Genomic DNA, 16,165 nt, shown 5'->3' with positions numbered 1-16,165 from the left:
AAGTACAACAGTAAATAAATATCGGTTCTGCATATCGGTTATCGGGCACATAAACACACAAATTATCGGTATCGGTATCGGTTCTAAAAAAAAAAAATCAATATCGGTTGATCACTAGACATTTATAATGTTACAAAATGTCAAATTTCTATTTCAAATAAATGCTGAATCCTGAAAAATAAAATGTATAACGGTTTCCACAAAAATATTATCGGAAACATAAACACACAAATTATCGGTATCGGCTCTAAAAAAATCAATATCGGTCGATCACTACACTGCACCAGCCGACCAATCAGAGCGCATTGTGCTTTTCAGAAGGCATTGATATATTCATATTCAAATGTTTATTGTTTTTTTATGTATGTGGTAACACAATTATTGTATTTTCATATTTTATTTTATTATTTACTGGTTGTTGTTCGAAATAAAAAGGAAAAAAAAAACGAAAAGAATGTGCATGAGCTGCTGATCTATGTTGTTCCCTGTATTTATAAGTCCAGACCATTTTCAAAGCAATCCATTAATCCTTCAATAATAATAAATGAAATGTGACTCACAGCTCTGGTCTCGTAAAGCACCAGTTTCTGAACTCCTCCAATCATAGTGGCTGTCAGAGGCATGATGACGATGCTTCAGTCCAATCAATGACGCTTCAGACAGTAAACAACAGATGAGACACTGATCAGAGGAATCCAGCGTCGTAACGCTTTATATTCTAAAACTGCTCTATTGTGGCTACGGATCATACGTTTAAGTTCATATCCCCTGCAGAATCTGCAAAATATCAATAATTAAAAAATAAAGAGGAATCAGGAATCATGTTTTTATTTTGAATGAGCGATTTCACATAAAATATGTTACATATCTTACTTTTTCATTTAGCCTGCTATTTAGAAGCTATATAATATATTTACATGTTTTCCAGAAGAAAAAATAAGAAAAATTCACACTGCAAGGATACTTGAATAACAAATGCAAAAGAATATTTGTCAATTATATTAATATTCATAAACCAAAATGAGGTCATTCCAATGATAATAAGTTCATAAACCCAATGCCATTCTTCATAAATCTCAAAGATATAAATAAATAAATATAAATAATAATAGAGATTTTTTTTAAAGTCGATTTCACTTCAATACACATGAAATAAAGGTTAGTAAATTAATTTTTACATGAAAATCCAGGAATATGAACATGACAAAAAAGGTGTTTAAATGTTTACTGCTGTTAATTAGAAATCAGAAAGAGCCAAATATGTTAGCAAACACAAGGAATTTGGGGGATTTTAGAGCTGTCACGAGTTTAAGAGCTGTTTGCCGCTTCTTCGTGCTTTAAAAATAAGACGCTTTCTAAATGACATTGTTGATATTTGACAGAATTCACATAAATACTTACAATCAGAGGACGCCTGCATGAGGGTCGCTATTTGGAGAAATCTTGTGCATAAACAAAACGCTACACCGAGTCATGTGACTGTCATGCAGTGCAGCTGAGACGGGGTCTCTGCTGGGACAAACAAGAACGCGAAAGCGATTTGAAAAAAAAAAAAAAAAAAAAAAAAACCTGCGACTTCTGACTGAACTGAAAAGAGCCGTTGAACATTGCGCGGGCTCGTGTTAATGTGTATTTTGTGAGTATGAAAAACATTCTGTTGTTTTTCTCGACTTGTATTTTGCTGTTGTGTTCGTTAAATTCGTTAAAATGACATAGATATCAATTCCTGAAAGAAATACTAAAGTTTTAGGGGGAAATATATTTGAACATTTCTGAAGACGTTAACCGCGAAAACTTACCGCCATGATCCAAGATGTTGTGGGTGGTTGTCAGGGCGTTGTTAAGGTGTGGCTGTGTTTTTAGCGTGTTGCTATGCAGTTTTGAGTGCGTTCTGGTTGGTTGTTGGGCATTTTGAGTGGTGGTTCGGACGTCAAATGATGGAAAAGAGCCGTTACTCACCAGGAACATTAACGACAACTCCCTGTTTTAAAAGCGCGCGCTTTAAAATCTGTAGTATGATTAGTAAACTTTAGTATGATTGGGTCAAGATTTTTATAGTTCGATTTTATCGAGAGAAAAAAAAAGTCGCTATGAAGGTGATTTCTTTGTCGTTATTGTTTTTGGACACCGCTATTCTTATAAAGGTTTTAAACTTTTTAAAATAACGTTTAAAAAGTTTAAAACCTTTATAAGAATAGCGGTGTCCAAAAAGTTCTGGTTCTTCGCACTTCTGTTAGTTTTTTTTTTTTTTTTTTTTTATGAAAATAGAATTTACAAACAGAGCATAGCAGGCAGTGCAATACAAAGTGTGACATTAATTAGTAATAGGGGATCTTAAAATAATATCATAATATTTTAAATATGTTATTGACTTTTTGTTTTTTAACAATTTCAGAGTAGATATATAACAATCAAATTCCACTAAAATACCTTAAATATTGGGGATGAATTTAAGCATTTTTGTTTATGTATATACAATTTTGCCAGCAATATGAATAAATTAACAATGTAATGTTATTCAAGACCTCGAGTACCGTTTTCACAGACTGTAATGACGCGTTTTAATTGGTCATCAATATCATAAATCATACAAAGTTTTTTATATTTTCATTTTTAAAAAATTTATGTAAATTTATAACACTATAATTAGTATTATATTACATTTGCATCCAATTACAAAAAACTAGTTAACGCTGCTATGAAAAATTACATCTTTCTCTCTTCTGACTGTCGTTAAATCAAATCACTCTCTATTTTTCCCTCTTTTTGAAAGTTGTGAAAACACTAGTGTGGAGTTTTTCTTTTGCTATTTGCGCAAATGGAAACAAAAAATATATTTAATGTATTCTCTCATTCACCGCAGTAAAAGTTTACCCAACTATGACGACTTCCGCTTCTAAGAAACCCGGAAATGTCAAAAGGGTCAGTTCTGCTGCGCAGATGGTTTGTTTGGGTAAATATTTTTTATCGTAAAAAAAAAAAAAAACTGGAAAACTTAAAGTAATTCCAACAATATTTCCTTTCGTGTTTTTATTTTTTTAGGTGTGTTGTGAATTTCGCTGTTCTTTTAGAGTGATTTTTAGTAAAAGGAGAATAGCTAAATTCACTTTTGTAAAGTGTAAACATTTTTTACACTTTAATTTTATTAAAAGTTGAACAAAAAAACTACATTTTTAGGGCCCTATGAAATGTTTTTATTTTTCCCAAATCCCATGTTTTCCGTTTAATTTTTTTCTTTATGATTTTTTCACTTTATGGTTATTGTTATCGTTATCCTTATAAATATACATTACTGTAACCCCTAGGAGTGACTGTGAAGATAAAATTCCCTTCAGTTCCTGTAGATGTCGCTGTGTGTTCACATATCTTTTGATCTTGTGTCTTATTTGTCCTGTCACAGTGTTTTACTGGGGTTCAGCTCAGTTTTGACCTTGAAAGGTAGTTTCCTCAATATTCAGAGGTGTCTTTGTGCATAACAAGTGTGTGAAAAGACATTAAATTAGTTTTGTGGTCTATTGTACTATTACAATAAAGTAGTTTTAGTGCCCAATAATATCTAGTTGAATTTTATTTTAAAGGGTTAGTTCACCCAAAAATGAAAATTCTGTCATTAATTACTCACCCTCATGCCGTTCCACACCCGTTAGACCTCCGTTCATCTTCAGAACACAAATTAAGATATTTTTGATGAAATCCGATGGCTCAGTGAGGCCTGCATTTCCTCTCTCAAGATCCATTAATGTACTAAAAACATATTTAAATCAGTTCATGGCCTCACGGAGCCATCGGATTTCATCAAAAATATCTTAATTTGCGTTCTGAAGATGAACGAAGGTCTTACAGGTGAGAAACGCCATGAGGGTGAATAATTAATGACAGAATTTTCATTATTGGGTGAACTAACCCTTTAAATGAGAAAATGAGATACAAAAAAACAGTTCAAAAATATTGTCCCTCAGAGAGTCATCGAACATGGACAGGCCCTGGACACGCTAGAGGTTTAACTAGTTCCTCTCTGCTGTATCCTGGCTGTTATTTTGACAGCATTATCACTGAGAGGGAGATAAGTTGTCTTCGCAATCGGCGTGGCGCCGCCGCGTCCCTCCCCCGGTCAGACAGGCATCCCGGGGTTTGTGTTGGCAGCACCGCAGGGTTCTGGGAAGTGTCGTTCTCTCCCCACTGAAAGCCCCAAAACCCTTCTGCACCCTCACTAGGATCCCTCATTCTCTCTCTTTGTGTTTCCATTTCCTCATCTTACTTTTCTTCCGAATCCAACAGTTTCCCTGCACTAAACAAACACGTTCTGTCATCCTGAAACATCCTGAAAGATGGACTCCAGATCCGACAATGTGGCCTGCAATCAAAGATGTGTTTTTGTCACCAGAGGAAATGTTTATTAGGTCATTGACATATCAACTTTGTGTCAACTGTTTCTCCTAAAATTCTCTAGAAACAGACCAAATAGTTGTCTTACAGTAAGAGTATAGCGCAATAAAATAGATCATTTGATTTTGGAAGAATTTCATTATATTGAAATGACCCAGTTTTCTGAGATGGTGATGTGCATCTCTGCGTGAGATACGAGGGTTTTGCTTGTCACCTTGAGACGGTTTCGATAAGAGTCGTACGTGAACGTCAGCGAAGGCACAGCTTTGACTAGAATCGCAGATAATCTCAAGTACACGAGGGCCACAAAATACAAACGCCTGCAGGCGATTCTTCTCTATCAGGGGTACGTGACGTAGAGATATGTTTATTATAAGATATTATGAGAAAAATTGATCAAAAGCTACAGTACGTACTAAACTTGGTTTGTAACCAGAAGTGCAGCAGATTTCATGACAGAAGAGGGCCATAGTTTTCCCAAAATCCTTTTTTTTTTTTTGGATTCCATTTAAATTGGTCTGGATTAATTTTTAATTGTTAAATTAAAGGATTAGTTCACTTTCGAATTAAAATTTCCTGATCATTTACTCACCCCCATGTCATCCAAGATGTTCATGTGTTTCTTTATTCAGTCGAAAAGAAATGAAGGTTTTTGATGAAAACATTCCAGGATTTTTCTCCTTATAGTGAACTTCAATGGCCTCCAAACGGTTGAAGGTCAAAATTACAGTTTCAGTGCAGCTTCAAAGAGCTTTAAATGATACCAGACGAGGAATAAGAGTCTAATCTAGAGAAACCATCAATAATTTTCTAAAAAATTTTTTCAATTATATACGTTTTAACCATAAATGCTCATCTTGAACTAGCTCTCTTCTTCTTCTTCTCTATTAGAATTCCAGCAGTGTAGACACTGCTAAGTGTATTACTGCCCTCCACAGGTCAAAGTTTGAACTAATTGTTATTTACTTGCACTAGCATATTGTATATGATAATTTAGTTCAAACTTTGACCTGTGGAGGGCAGTAAAATTCAAATAGAGAAGAGAGCTAGTTCAAAAATGAGCGATGGTTTCTCTAGATAAGACTCTTATTCCTCGTCTGGGATCGCTGTAAACTGTAATTTTGACCTTCAACCGTTTGGAGGCCATTGAAGTCCACTATAAGGAGAAAAATCCTGGAATGTTTTCATCAAAAACCTTCATTTCTTTTCGACTGAAGAAAGAAAGACATGAACATCTTGGATGACATGGAGGTGAGTAAATTATAAGGAAATTTTAATTTGAAAGTGAACTAATCCTTTAAGTTTTAGTAACAAAAGGCTAATCAATCGAATCATGAAATAAATGTATTAAAAGATTAACAAAAATTTAATTTTTAGGGCCCAAATTTTAATATATTTTTTCCCAAATTCCAAGTTTTCTGTTTTTATTATTTGAAGAGGCCGTATATAGAATACAGAAACCCTTGTTATTAGCGACACCGGTGGCCGTTAAGTGAACTGCAGCCAGCATCTTATTGCTCGCACTTGTACACGTGCACACATTATGTTCAAGACCCCAAAGTACTTTTTCATTCTTTGCTATAAGTAAAAAGAAGTTGGAATTACCTTTGCAGCAATATAGAGCATACTGTTAACGAACTTCCTGCCGTTTAGATGAATATGTAAATATGTGCGGCGCTTTCCTCTCAATAACAAAATAAACATAACAAAAATGCCAGGATTTAGAAACAGCAGTTCAGAAATCATCTGATCATAGCGATGTGGATATGTTTGCACCAGCTCTGCGATTCACCGGCATCATGTCGACAGATGATAGTTTGTTTATGATAGTTTGATTATAAAGTGTATTTGAGACTAGAGGCGATATATATCTGGCTGTGTGAGGCTATAGTTTGAATTAATCCCTTTTCTTTGTGAGATATATTAACATTACAGTACAGAATAGCTCTTTTGGCATTATAGTTTCAAGTGTCGAGTCGAGAGGTTCTCAGGAGCGCACGTAACCGCCACATCCTTTTGAATTTCCCGGCAAAAACGTCCCGAGTCCTTCACATAAAAATCAGTCTTTCATAGACAACCTAGGAAGTCGGGAATGGTCTCATTTTTTAAGTTTCGTTGCAAACTGTTCACACAGTGGCAATAAAAAACTGATTAATACATGAAAAATCATATTTAGCCCCTTTTAATGCAAATGTATTATTTAAACATTCCATTTTATATTGTAAATTCCATTTATTCTGCATCACAGACATCATAGGGCCCTCGAAAGAGGAGGACACCAGGAGATAGCCGGGTGTCTTGAGCTTTGAGCGCCGCTCTTCTCTGGTGGTCTGACGGCTCGCTGTCTGATGTGTGATAGAGACGCCTCAGAGGTCAGAGACCCCAAAATCCCACTGACCACTTAAAAAGAAAGACAGACCGAGAGACACCTTACGGAAAAATGATAAATGACAAGATTTGAAATGGGTTTTTATTTTACACACTGCTGATTACACCACCCTGAGTCATAATTCATAATTGCTGAATGGAATCTGTTACTTAATTCTTACTAATTTTGGGTTGCGGATTACAAAATTACTGCCTGTTTTGCTGTAGCTTGTCACACTTTCTCACTCTGATGTGTTTCGTGTTTTCAATAACCATTTGTAAGGTCTTGTATTACCATTTTACCTAAGAAACGACTCCTTTCTTCCTCTGAGCCAGGTTAACTAATTTGTTCAAATTTCAGCAGATTGTCACAAATGCATGACATTATTTTATGCCTAATGCTGATTTTAAGGTTAGAGTTATGGCCAATGACAGAAGAAAACGAGAACATGAAAGAAAAGTACAGATTTTGTGAAAAAAACATATAAGTTTATGTAAAGCTCTTTGACATTAAATGGAGTTTTTGAACATAATATTCCACTGCTTTGCAGATTTTAAGTTCAATGATACTTTTTGAACACTGCTTTTTGTCATCAAAACCAAAATGTTTGACATTTGACTGCTTTTGTTATTTTGAAAATCAAACGTTCACAGAAATGTGTGGTTCTTTCAAAATTATGATCAAACGTTCTTCCAGTAACATTAATTGAATGGTCGTTTAAAGTTATCTATTCTTTATTTAAGCATCATTCATGGAGTTTTTTTTTTTCTACTGAAACATTTTAGTTAGACATTCGTCTAACACTTTTTAAATGTTACTTTTAAAAGTAACATTTCAAACATGTTTAATAGATACATGAATGATAAAATAGAATGTTTCCCTTAAAACATTTTAGTACATTTAACCTTTGTGCGGTCTTCGTTTGGGAAGTACACTCAGGATCTTTGGGGTCTCCACAGATCAGATTTTTTTTCCCTTCAATTTTTCAATATTGACCCCACTTAGAAAATGGACAAAATTCATCCTCAAAATCAACAATATTGAAAAACTTTTTTTTTTTTTTTTTTTTTTCAGTACAAAAAAATGCTAAACTTTGACAAAAAGTCATTTTTATTGTCATAATTGTGATTTCATAATATTTAGATATGAATCCAGCTGAAAATACTTGTGAAAAGATGTCTTTCAGTCAGTCAAATAGCAAATAGTGGAGCTCTGCAGCATCTACTGGATGAAGTGATCATTTTTTACTTTTAAAACTGCATTTTCCAAAAGATGGGCAAAAATCATTTAAATTATCCATGTTATCCCCATGAATGAAAGTTAGAAATGTGGGTCTTTTATAAAGTGAATTTTACATAAAAAGCTGTTTTTGTATAAAAACCTACTCAAAAAAATATGTATTTATTTATTTATATAAATTTAAAAGATATGATAAATCCTGCAAAAACTGCACAAATATGAAGTAAAAACATTAATAAACAGAGTAAAATTACATTTTTTTTAAAAAAAGACAATTATTTTGTTACAAAATTACATTTTGTTGCCTGGGGTCTGTAGAGACCCCAAAGACCCTGAGTGTGACTTTTTTTTTTTTTTTTTTTTTTTTTTTTTTTTGGTAGATCTACAAAGTGTTAACCACTGTACAAAGTGTCATTTGGACAAAGAGAACATTTTTTTTTATTTTAGCAAACGTCGTTTGGGGTCTAAAAAGACCCCAAAAACCCTATAAGGGTTAAATAAAAATCTGGATTTTTGAACATTCAGAAATAATGTTTTTAAAACGTTAGCAAAGCTGACATATAATTTGAAAATTATTTATTCTTATTTTGTGGGGGGGAAAAACTACATGATGGAAAGGTTTTATTAATATTTTATCAGCAGAATTTTTTTCAAGATGCAGGTCTGTGTTATTTCATGAAATAGAAACCGTTCCAGACCTGTAGTTGTACTTGTACACGTTAGAGACTCCTATCGGTCTGAGGTCAGACGTGTCCTTCAGTCAGCACAACACCATGATAACACGGTAAACAGCATGATGGAGGCCTGAACTCACACCAACACAGTGAGACGCTCCCTGTCTTTCTGTGTTAGTGTTTACTGCACACTGTTAATGGATACTGGTTTAAAAAATAGTTGCATGCGTACAGTATGCATTAAACGTGCTATGTCACATTGTTGCAAGCTTGTTATAGCTCCTAAAAATGTTTAACAAAATAATCAAATAAAATGTAATAAGTGGCATAATACAAATTTGAATATGCTAACATGAATCAATCAGGCTCTATTGTTGTCTTGAATTGAAAGTCAAACTGGAAAGAAGATTTAAAAGCAGTCTGAAAGCTTATATTGCAAATAAAAACAGTCAAATAAAATCACAAGAAGTGCAGAAATATTACACATTGTTGATCCGATATTTCTGAATATTTAGATTTGATTGGTAATTAACATTCAAATCAAAGATCTGTTCATTTGTGAAATGAAGCGTGTTTGGCTTCAATGTTTTAAAGTTTGCTAAAGACGCCAAGCCATTCCTTTTGAATTAAGAGTCAAGTCAGTCACACGTAGGTCAAATCTGGTATTTCCAAATAATCGACTGAGTAAAGCGAAGGTCTCAGAACGCGGCTGATCTTTGGCTGCACGTCTGTGGATTGCTGTGTTGCAGTCATGCTGTTTACTCAGAATGATAAGCTATGATGGATGTCCAGTGACTGCGCAGGTCACCTCTGCATCACAGCAGAAAACACGTGACCATCCGCATGATAACTACAACTAAACGAAATAAATACATATTGGAGCCAAATTATTGTCATCATGATATTCAGTTTCACTAACAGTTCTGGAAGGTTATCAATGTGGATAAAAGGATGCATAAAATATATATATATACAGTTGCAAGAAAAAGTATGTGAACCACTGCAGAATCTGTGAAAATGTGCAAAATTTTAACAAAATAAGAGAGATCATACAAAATGCATGTTATTTTTTATTTAGTACTGTCCTAATAATATATTTTTTGCGCAAGCGCTTTGGAAAGGAGAAGCGTTTTTAGACCCGATATGAGAGCGGTCTCTTAGGATTCTTAATTCTAAGTTCATGTTAAATGTAACTTTTTTTTCATTGACAGACAGACCTATTCAGCTGTTAATTTGAATACAGAAGGTTTTTACTAAACCTGAAATGTGATCTTGTATGTACAACAAGGAAAATTATTGAAATTTGTTAATGTTTTTTAAATAAATGAAACTGAAATTCAAATAAGATTTTGTTCAAAATACTTATCGTATCGTGACCTGAGCGTATCGTTACTTACACCCCTAATCTTTTCACACTGAGGACAACTGAGAGACTCAAACACAACTATTAAAAAAGGTTCAAACATTCACTGATGCTCCAGAAGGAAACACGATGCATTAAGAGCCGGGGGGTGAAAACTTTTGAACAGGATGAAGATGTCCACATTTTTCTTATTTCGCTTGAATATCAATTTTTTTCATTTAGTACTGCCCTTCGGAAGATACTTGCATGTTTCCCGGAAGACAAATTAAATACAATTTACCTTGATATTCAAATTCCAAATATTTTCATCCCCCGTCTATTAATGCATCGTGTTTTCTGGAGCATCAGTGAATGTTTGAACCTTTTTTAATAGTTGAGTTTGAGTCCCTCAATGATTCAGTCACTGCTGGAAAGGGTTCAAATATGCAGAAGATGCTGGAAAACTGAAATTTCTGCAAGATCTGGAGGAGTTTTCTGAAGAACAGAGCTCAGTTTAACTGCTCAGGACAAACAAGAGACTCATGAACAACCATCACAAAACACACAAACAGTCGTGGATCATCAGGTGACCACACACAGTGTTGAGAATCAAGGGTTCACATACTTATGAATGGGGTTATTTGAATAAATTCAGCTATTTTTTTTGTCTTGTGGATTGTACGTAAACATCTTTTATGTAAAATATCTTACTCAGGACAGTACTAAATAAAAAATAACATGCATTTTGTATGATCCCTCTTATTTTGTTAAAATTTTGCACATTTTCACAGATTCTGCAAGTGGTTCACATACTTTTTCTTGCAACTGTATATATATATATATATATATATATATATATATATATATATATATAGATCAAATTTTGGCTGGTTAAGCTTCAGCTGCTACCCAGCTAACAGGAAACGTTTTCAGAACGTTCTGGCAAGGTTCTCTCAAAGTTATGAACAAGCTAACATTGATAGAATGTTAATTATCTGGTCTAATGTTCTCAAAATGTTAGCACCAAAACATTATTTATACATCGTTTTTTAGTTGGACATTCATCTAATGTTTTTTAAATGTTACTAATTGTTTCAGAATGTTCAGAAAACATTCAAAAGTAACGTTCCTTAATGTTTGAAAAATGATAAAATAGAATAGAATGGATGCATAACTGATTTAAATGTTAAAAGACTTCTTGAATGTTTAAGAGAACATTTTCAAAAACATTAATCAGAAATACAGTAAAAATTGTGAAATATTTTTACAATTTAAAATAACTGTTTTCTATGTGAATACATAGTAAAATATAATTTATTTATGTGATCAAAGCTGAATTTTCAGCATCATTACTCCAGTCTTCAGTGTCACATGATCCTTCAGAAATCATTCTAATATGATGATTTGATGCTCAAGAAACATTTATGATTATTATCAGTGTAGAAAACAGTAATTTTTTTGTGCAAACCATCATACATTTTATTTTTCAGGATTCTTTGATGAATAGAAAGTTCAAAAGAACAGCATTTATTTGAATTAGAAATATTTTGTAACATTTTAGATGTCTTAACTGTCTCTTTTGGTCAATTTAATGCCTCACTGATAAATAAAACTATTAATTTCTTTAAAACAAAATGTTACTGACCTCAAATATCTTTTATTTTGCATCATATATATTGTGTTATCCGATTGTCTCTTGTGAATAAATGTCTGTATATACACACCGTTTTGTGGTATATGCTACATGGATGCCATTTGAAATAATGTGTGTGTGTGTGTGTGTGTGTGTGTGTGTGTGTGTGTGTGTGTGTGTGTGTGTGTGTGTGTGTGTGTGTGTGTGTGTGTGTGTGTAAAGACTATCAGCATTTCCAGCATTTTCCTCTGTGGACACAGTGAGTTCACGCTCAGGTCTTGAACCGGCCAGGTAAACACTGGCGACCCTCTTGAAAGTTTCCGTCTCCTTCCTCATTATATCAGTGATGTACGTCGTGTTTCAATGATGCTTTCAAGTGCCCTACTTTCTTTTTTAAGTAAACTATTAATCTAATTTTGAAGGCCACACTTAGACACACTCTTGACACAAAGGAAGTCTCAAAACGTGTTCTTTTGGCTTAAATCCTTCCCAGAAAAGATAATCCCAGAATGCATTGTGATAAGCTCATTGGCAAAATTCATTCAAGATGATGGGCAAACGTTCAATATATTAAAAATAGCTCAGCTTAATGAAGAATTGAATATTTTATTCAATATTTGTGCACTTAAAACATATTTAGGCCTAAGTTTAAGATGTGTTTGAATTTCATATTTGGATTTTAACATAAACTAATAAACCTAATGTGATGCATATTCGTCAGTCATACATGAATAATAATATGTAACAGTACTAATAAACTGAATGCGTTTTAAATACACAATAACCAGGTTTATATGTTTATCATCAATAAATCCAGTTGATTCAGTCTCATTCATTTTCACCTACTGAATATTGCTTGTTCCACAGCGAGCCATGTTCATATACAGTACTCAGCGTAAATGAGTTCACCTTCTTTGAAAAGTAACATCTCAATGAACACAAAAACAATGTTGACAAGACTAAGTTTAATATAACATCTGTTTAACTTGTAACATGAAAGTAAGGTTAATAATATAACTTAGATTACACATTTTTCAGTTTTAATCAAATTAGGGTGATGCAAAAATTAGTACACCCCACAACAAAAACTACTGCATCTAGTACTTTGTATGGCCTCCATGATTTTTAATGACAGCACCAAGTCTTCTAGGCATGCAATGAACGACATTTTGCAACATCTATCTTTTTCCATTCTTCAAGAATGAGCTCTTTTAGTGTTCGATTGGGTTTTCTTTCCTCACCTTTGCATGTCGATTTTCTTCAACCCTTCTCATCAGAAGACGCTCCTGTCGAGGTGTTTACTTCTGTGGACGACCTGGACGTCTCTGTGAGATGGTTGCAGCTTTTTTCAATTTTTGTACTTTGCTTTGCTGATCTGCTATAAAGAAATGATTTTCTTTCTCAGGTCTTGTGACATTCCTCTTCCATGTGGTGCCATTGCTGACAGCATGAAATGGGGTTTTAACAGCCTTTTATAGTCAACTGTCTGCTGGACACCTGTGTAATGAATAATTAGACTCACCTGTGGTTGAAATCTTGTTAAATTAGATGCTTGTAGTCTAAAATGTAGCTTTGATCCAGAGACTGCTTCAGTGGGGTGTACTCATTTTTGCATCACCCTAATTTGATTAAAACTGAAAATTTTGTTCTCCAAGTTATATTATTAACCTTACTTTCATGTTATAAGTTAAACTGATGTTATATTAAACTTAGTCATTTTGGAAATTGTTTTTGTGTTCATTGAGATATTGTTTAAAATGTTACTTTTCAAAGGGGGTGTTCTCATTTACGCTGAGCACTGTATTTAACTGAATAAATGCTAATGTTTTCAGATTTTGCTTTAACCCAGCGATTGGTCTGATTTAACCCAGCGAATGGGTTGCTTTTACCCAACGATTGGATTGCTTTAACCCAGAGAAAGGGTTGCTTTAACCCAACGATTGGGTTGCTTTAACCCAGTGAATGGGTTGCTTTTACCCAACGATTGGATTGCTTTTACCCAGCGAATGGGTTGCTTTAACCCAGCGAATGGGTTGCTTTTACCCAACGATTGGGTTGCTTTAACTCAGTGAATGGGTTGCTTTTACCCAACGATTGGATTGCTTTAACCCAGAGAAAGGGTTGCTTTAACCCAACGATTGGGTTGCTTTAACCCAGTGAATGGGTTGCTTTTACCCAATGATTGGATTGCTTTTACCCAGCGATTGGGTTGCTTTAACCCAGTGAATGGGTTGCTTTTACCCAACGATTGGATTGCTTTAACCCAGCGATTGGTTTGCTTTAACCCAGCGAATGGGTTGCTTTTACCCAACGATTGGATTGCTTTAACCCAGAGAAAGGGTTGCTTTAACCCAACGATTGGGTTGCTTTAACCCAGTGAATGGGTTGCTTTTACCCAGCGAATGGGTTGCTTTTACCCAACGATTGGGTTGCTTTAACTCAGTGAATGGGTTGCTTTTACCCAACGATTGGATTGCTTTAACCCAGAGAAAGGGTTGCTTTAACCCAACGATTGGGTTGCTTTAACCCAGTGAATGGGTTGCTTTTACCCAATGATTGGATTGCTTTTACCCAGCGATTGGGTTGCTTTAACCCAGCGAATGGGTTGCTTTTACCCAACGATTGGGTTGCTTTAACTCAGTGAATGGGTTGCTTTTACCCAGCGAATGGGTTGCTTTTACCCAGCGAATGGGTTGCTTTTACCCAGCGAATGGGTTGCTTTAACCCAGCGAATGGGTTGCTTTAACCCAGCGAATGGGTTGCTTTTACCCAACGATTGGGTTGCTTTAACTCAGCGAATGGGTTGCTTTTACCCAACGATTGGATTGCTTTTACCCAACGATTGGATTGCTTTAACCCAGCGAATGGGTTGCTTTAACCCAGCGAATGGGTTGCTTTAACTCAGTGAATGGGTTGCTTTTACCCAACGATTGGGTTGCTTTAACCCAGTGAATGGGTTGCTTTTACCCAGCGAATGGATTGCTTTTACCCAGCGAATGGGTTGCTTTAACCCAGCGAATGGGTTGCTTTTACCCAACGATTGGGTTGCTTTAACTCAGGGAATGGGTTGCTTTAACCCAGCGAATGGGTTGCTTTTACCCAACGATTGGGTTGCTTTAACTCAGTGAATGGGTTGCTTTTACCCAGCGAATGGGTTGCTTTAACCCAGCGAATGGGTTGCTTTAACCCAGCGAATGGGTTGCTTTTACCCAACGATTGGATTGCTTAAACTCAGTGAATGGGTTGCTTTTACCCCACGATTGGATTGCTTTAACCCAGAGAAAGGGTTGCTTTAACCCAACGATTGGGTTGCTTTAACCCAACGATTGGGTTGCTTTTACCCAGCGAATGGGTTGCTTTTACCCAGCGAATGGGTTGCTTTAACCCAGCGAATGGGTTGCTTTAACCCAGCGAATGGGTTGCTTTTACCCAACGATTGGATTGCTTAAACTCAGTGAATGGGTTGCTTTTACCCCACGATTGGATTGCTTTAACCCAGAGAAAGGGTTGCTTTAACCCAACGATTGGGTTGCTTTAACCCAACGATTGGGTTGCTTTTACCCAGCGAATGGGTTGCTTTTACCCAGCGAATGGGTTGCTTTAACCCAGCGAATGGGTTGCTTTAACCCAGCGAATGGGTTGCTTTTACCCAACGATTGGATTGCTTAAACTCAGTGAATGGGTTGCTTTTACCCCACGATTGGATTGCTTTAACCCAGAGAAAGGGTTGCTTTAACCCAACGATTGGGTTGCTTTAACCCAGTGAATAGGTTGCTTTTACCCAACGATTGGATTGCTTTTACCCAGCGATTGGGTTGCTTTAACCCAGCGAATGGGTTGCTTTTACCCAACGATTAGGTTGCTTTAACTCAGTGAATGGGTTGCTTTTACCCAGCGAATGGGTTGCTTTAACCCAGCGAATGGGTTGCTTTAACCCAGCGAATGGGTTGCTTTTACCCAACGATTGGGTTGCTTTAACTCAGTGAATGGGTTGCTTTTACCCAACGATTGGATTGCTTTTACCCAACGATTGGATTGCTTTAACCCAGCGAATGGGTTGCTTTAACCAAGCGAATGGGTTGCTTTTACCCAACGATTGGGTTGCTTTAACTCAGTGAATGGGTTGCTTTTACCCAACGATTGGGTTGCTTTAACCCAGTGAATGGGTTGCTTTTACCCAACGATTGGGTTGCTTTAACTCAGTGAATGGGTTGCTTTAACCCAGCGAATGGGTTGCTTTTACCCAACGATTGGGTTGCTTTAACCCAGTGAATGGGTTGCTTTAACCCAGCGAATGGGTTGCTTTTACCCAACGATTGGGTTGCTTTAACTCAGTGAATGGGTTGCTTTTACCCAACGATTGGGTTGCTTTAACTCAGTGAATGGGTTGCTTTTACCCAACGATTGGGTTGCTTTAACCCAGTGAATGGGTTGCTTTTACCCAGCGAATGGATTGCTTTTACCCAGCGAATGGGTTGCTTTTACCCAACGATTGGGTTGCTTTAACTCAGTGAATGGGTTGC

General features: G+C 35.6%; 1 protein-coding gene and 1 long non-coding RNA gene across 4 annotated transcripts in view; one reads left to right on the top strand and one right to left on the bottom strand.

Annotated features, from left to right (window-relative positions):
* fig4a (FIG4 phosphoinositide 5-phosphatase a) overlaps positions 1–1,918 on the bottom strand; it is a 79,951-nt gene extending 78,033 nt beyond the window's left edge. Inside the window, exons 1-2 of one of the 3 annotated variants that reach the window (XM_048207879.1) lie at positions 1,800–1,918; positions 561–653 (exon numbers count right to left, since the gene is read on the bottom strand). In XM_048207879.1, coding sequence (XP_048063836.1) covers positions 561–623 — 63 coding nt within the window. In that variant the 5' untranslated portion in view covers positions 624–653; positions 1,800–1,918. Of the gene's footprint in view, positions 1–560; positions 778–1,401; positions 1,510–1,799 lie in introns of those variants that run through there. The other 2 variants (XM_048207878.1, XM_048207877.1) reach the window with 2 other exon arrangements.
* LOC125278592 overlaps positions 1,553–16,165 on the top strand; it is a 37,289-nt gene continuing 22,676 nt past the window's right edge. Inside the window, exons 1-2 of the long non-coding RNA XR_007187183.1 lie at positions 1,553–1,636; positions 6,635–6,758. This is a non-coding gene — a long non-coding RNA (uncharacterized LOC125278592). The remainder of the gene's footprint in view (positions 1,637–6,634; positions 6,759–16,165) is intronic.

The sequence above is a fragment of the Megalobrama amblycephala genome, linkage group LG11 (assembly GCF_018812025.1).
Source record: "Megalobrama amblycephala isolate DHTTF-2021 linkage group LG11, ASM1881202v1, whole genome shotgun sequence".
Lineage (NCBI taxonomy): Eukaryota > Metazoa > Chordata > Actinopteri > Cypriniformes > Xenocyprididae > Megalobrama > Megalobrama amblycephala.
Note: the sequence above shows the minus strand (reverse complement) of the source record. Positions and strands in the feature narration are given on the sequence as shown.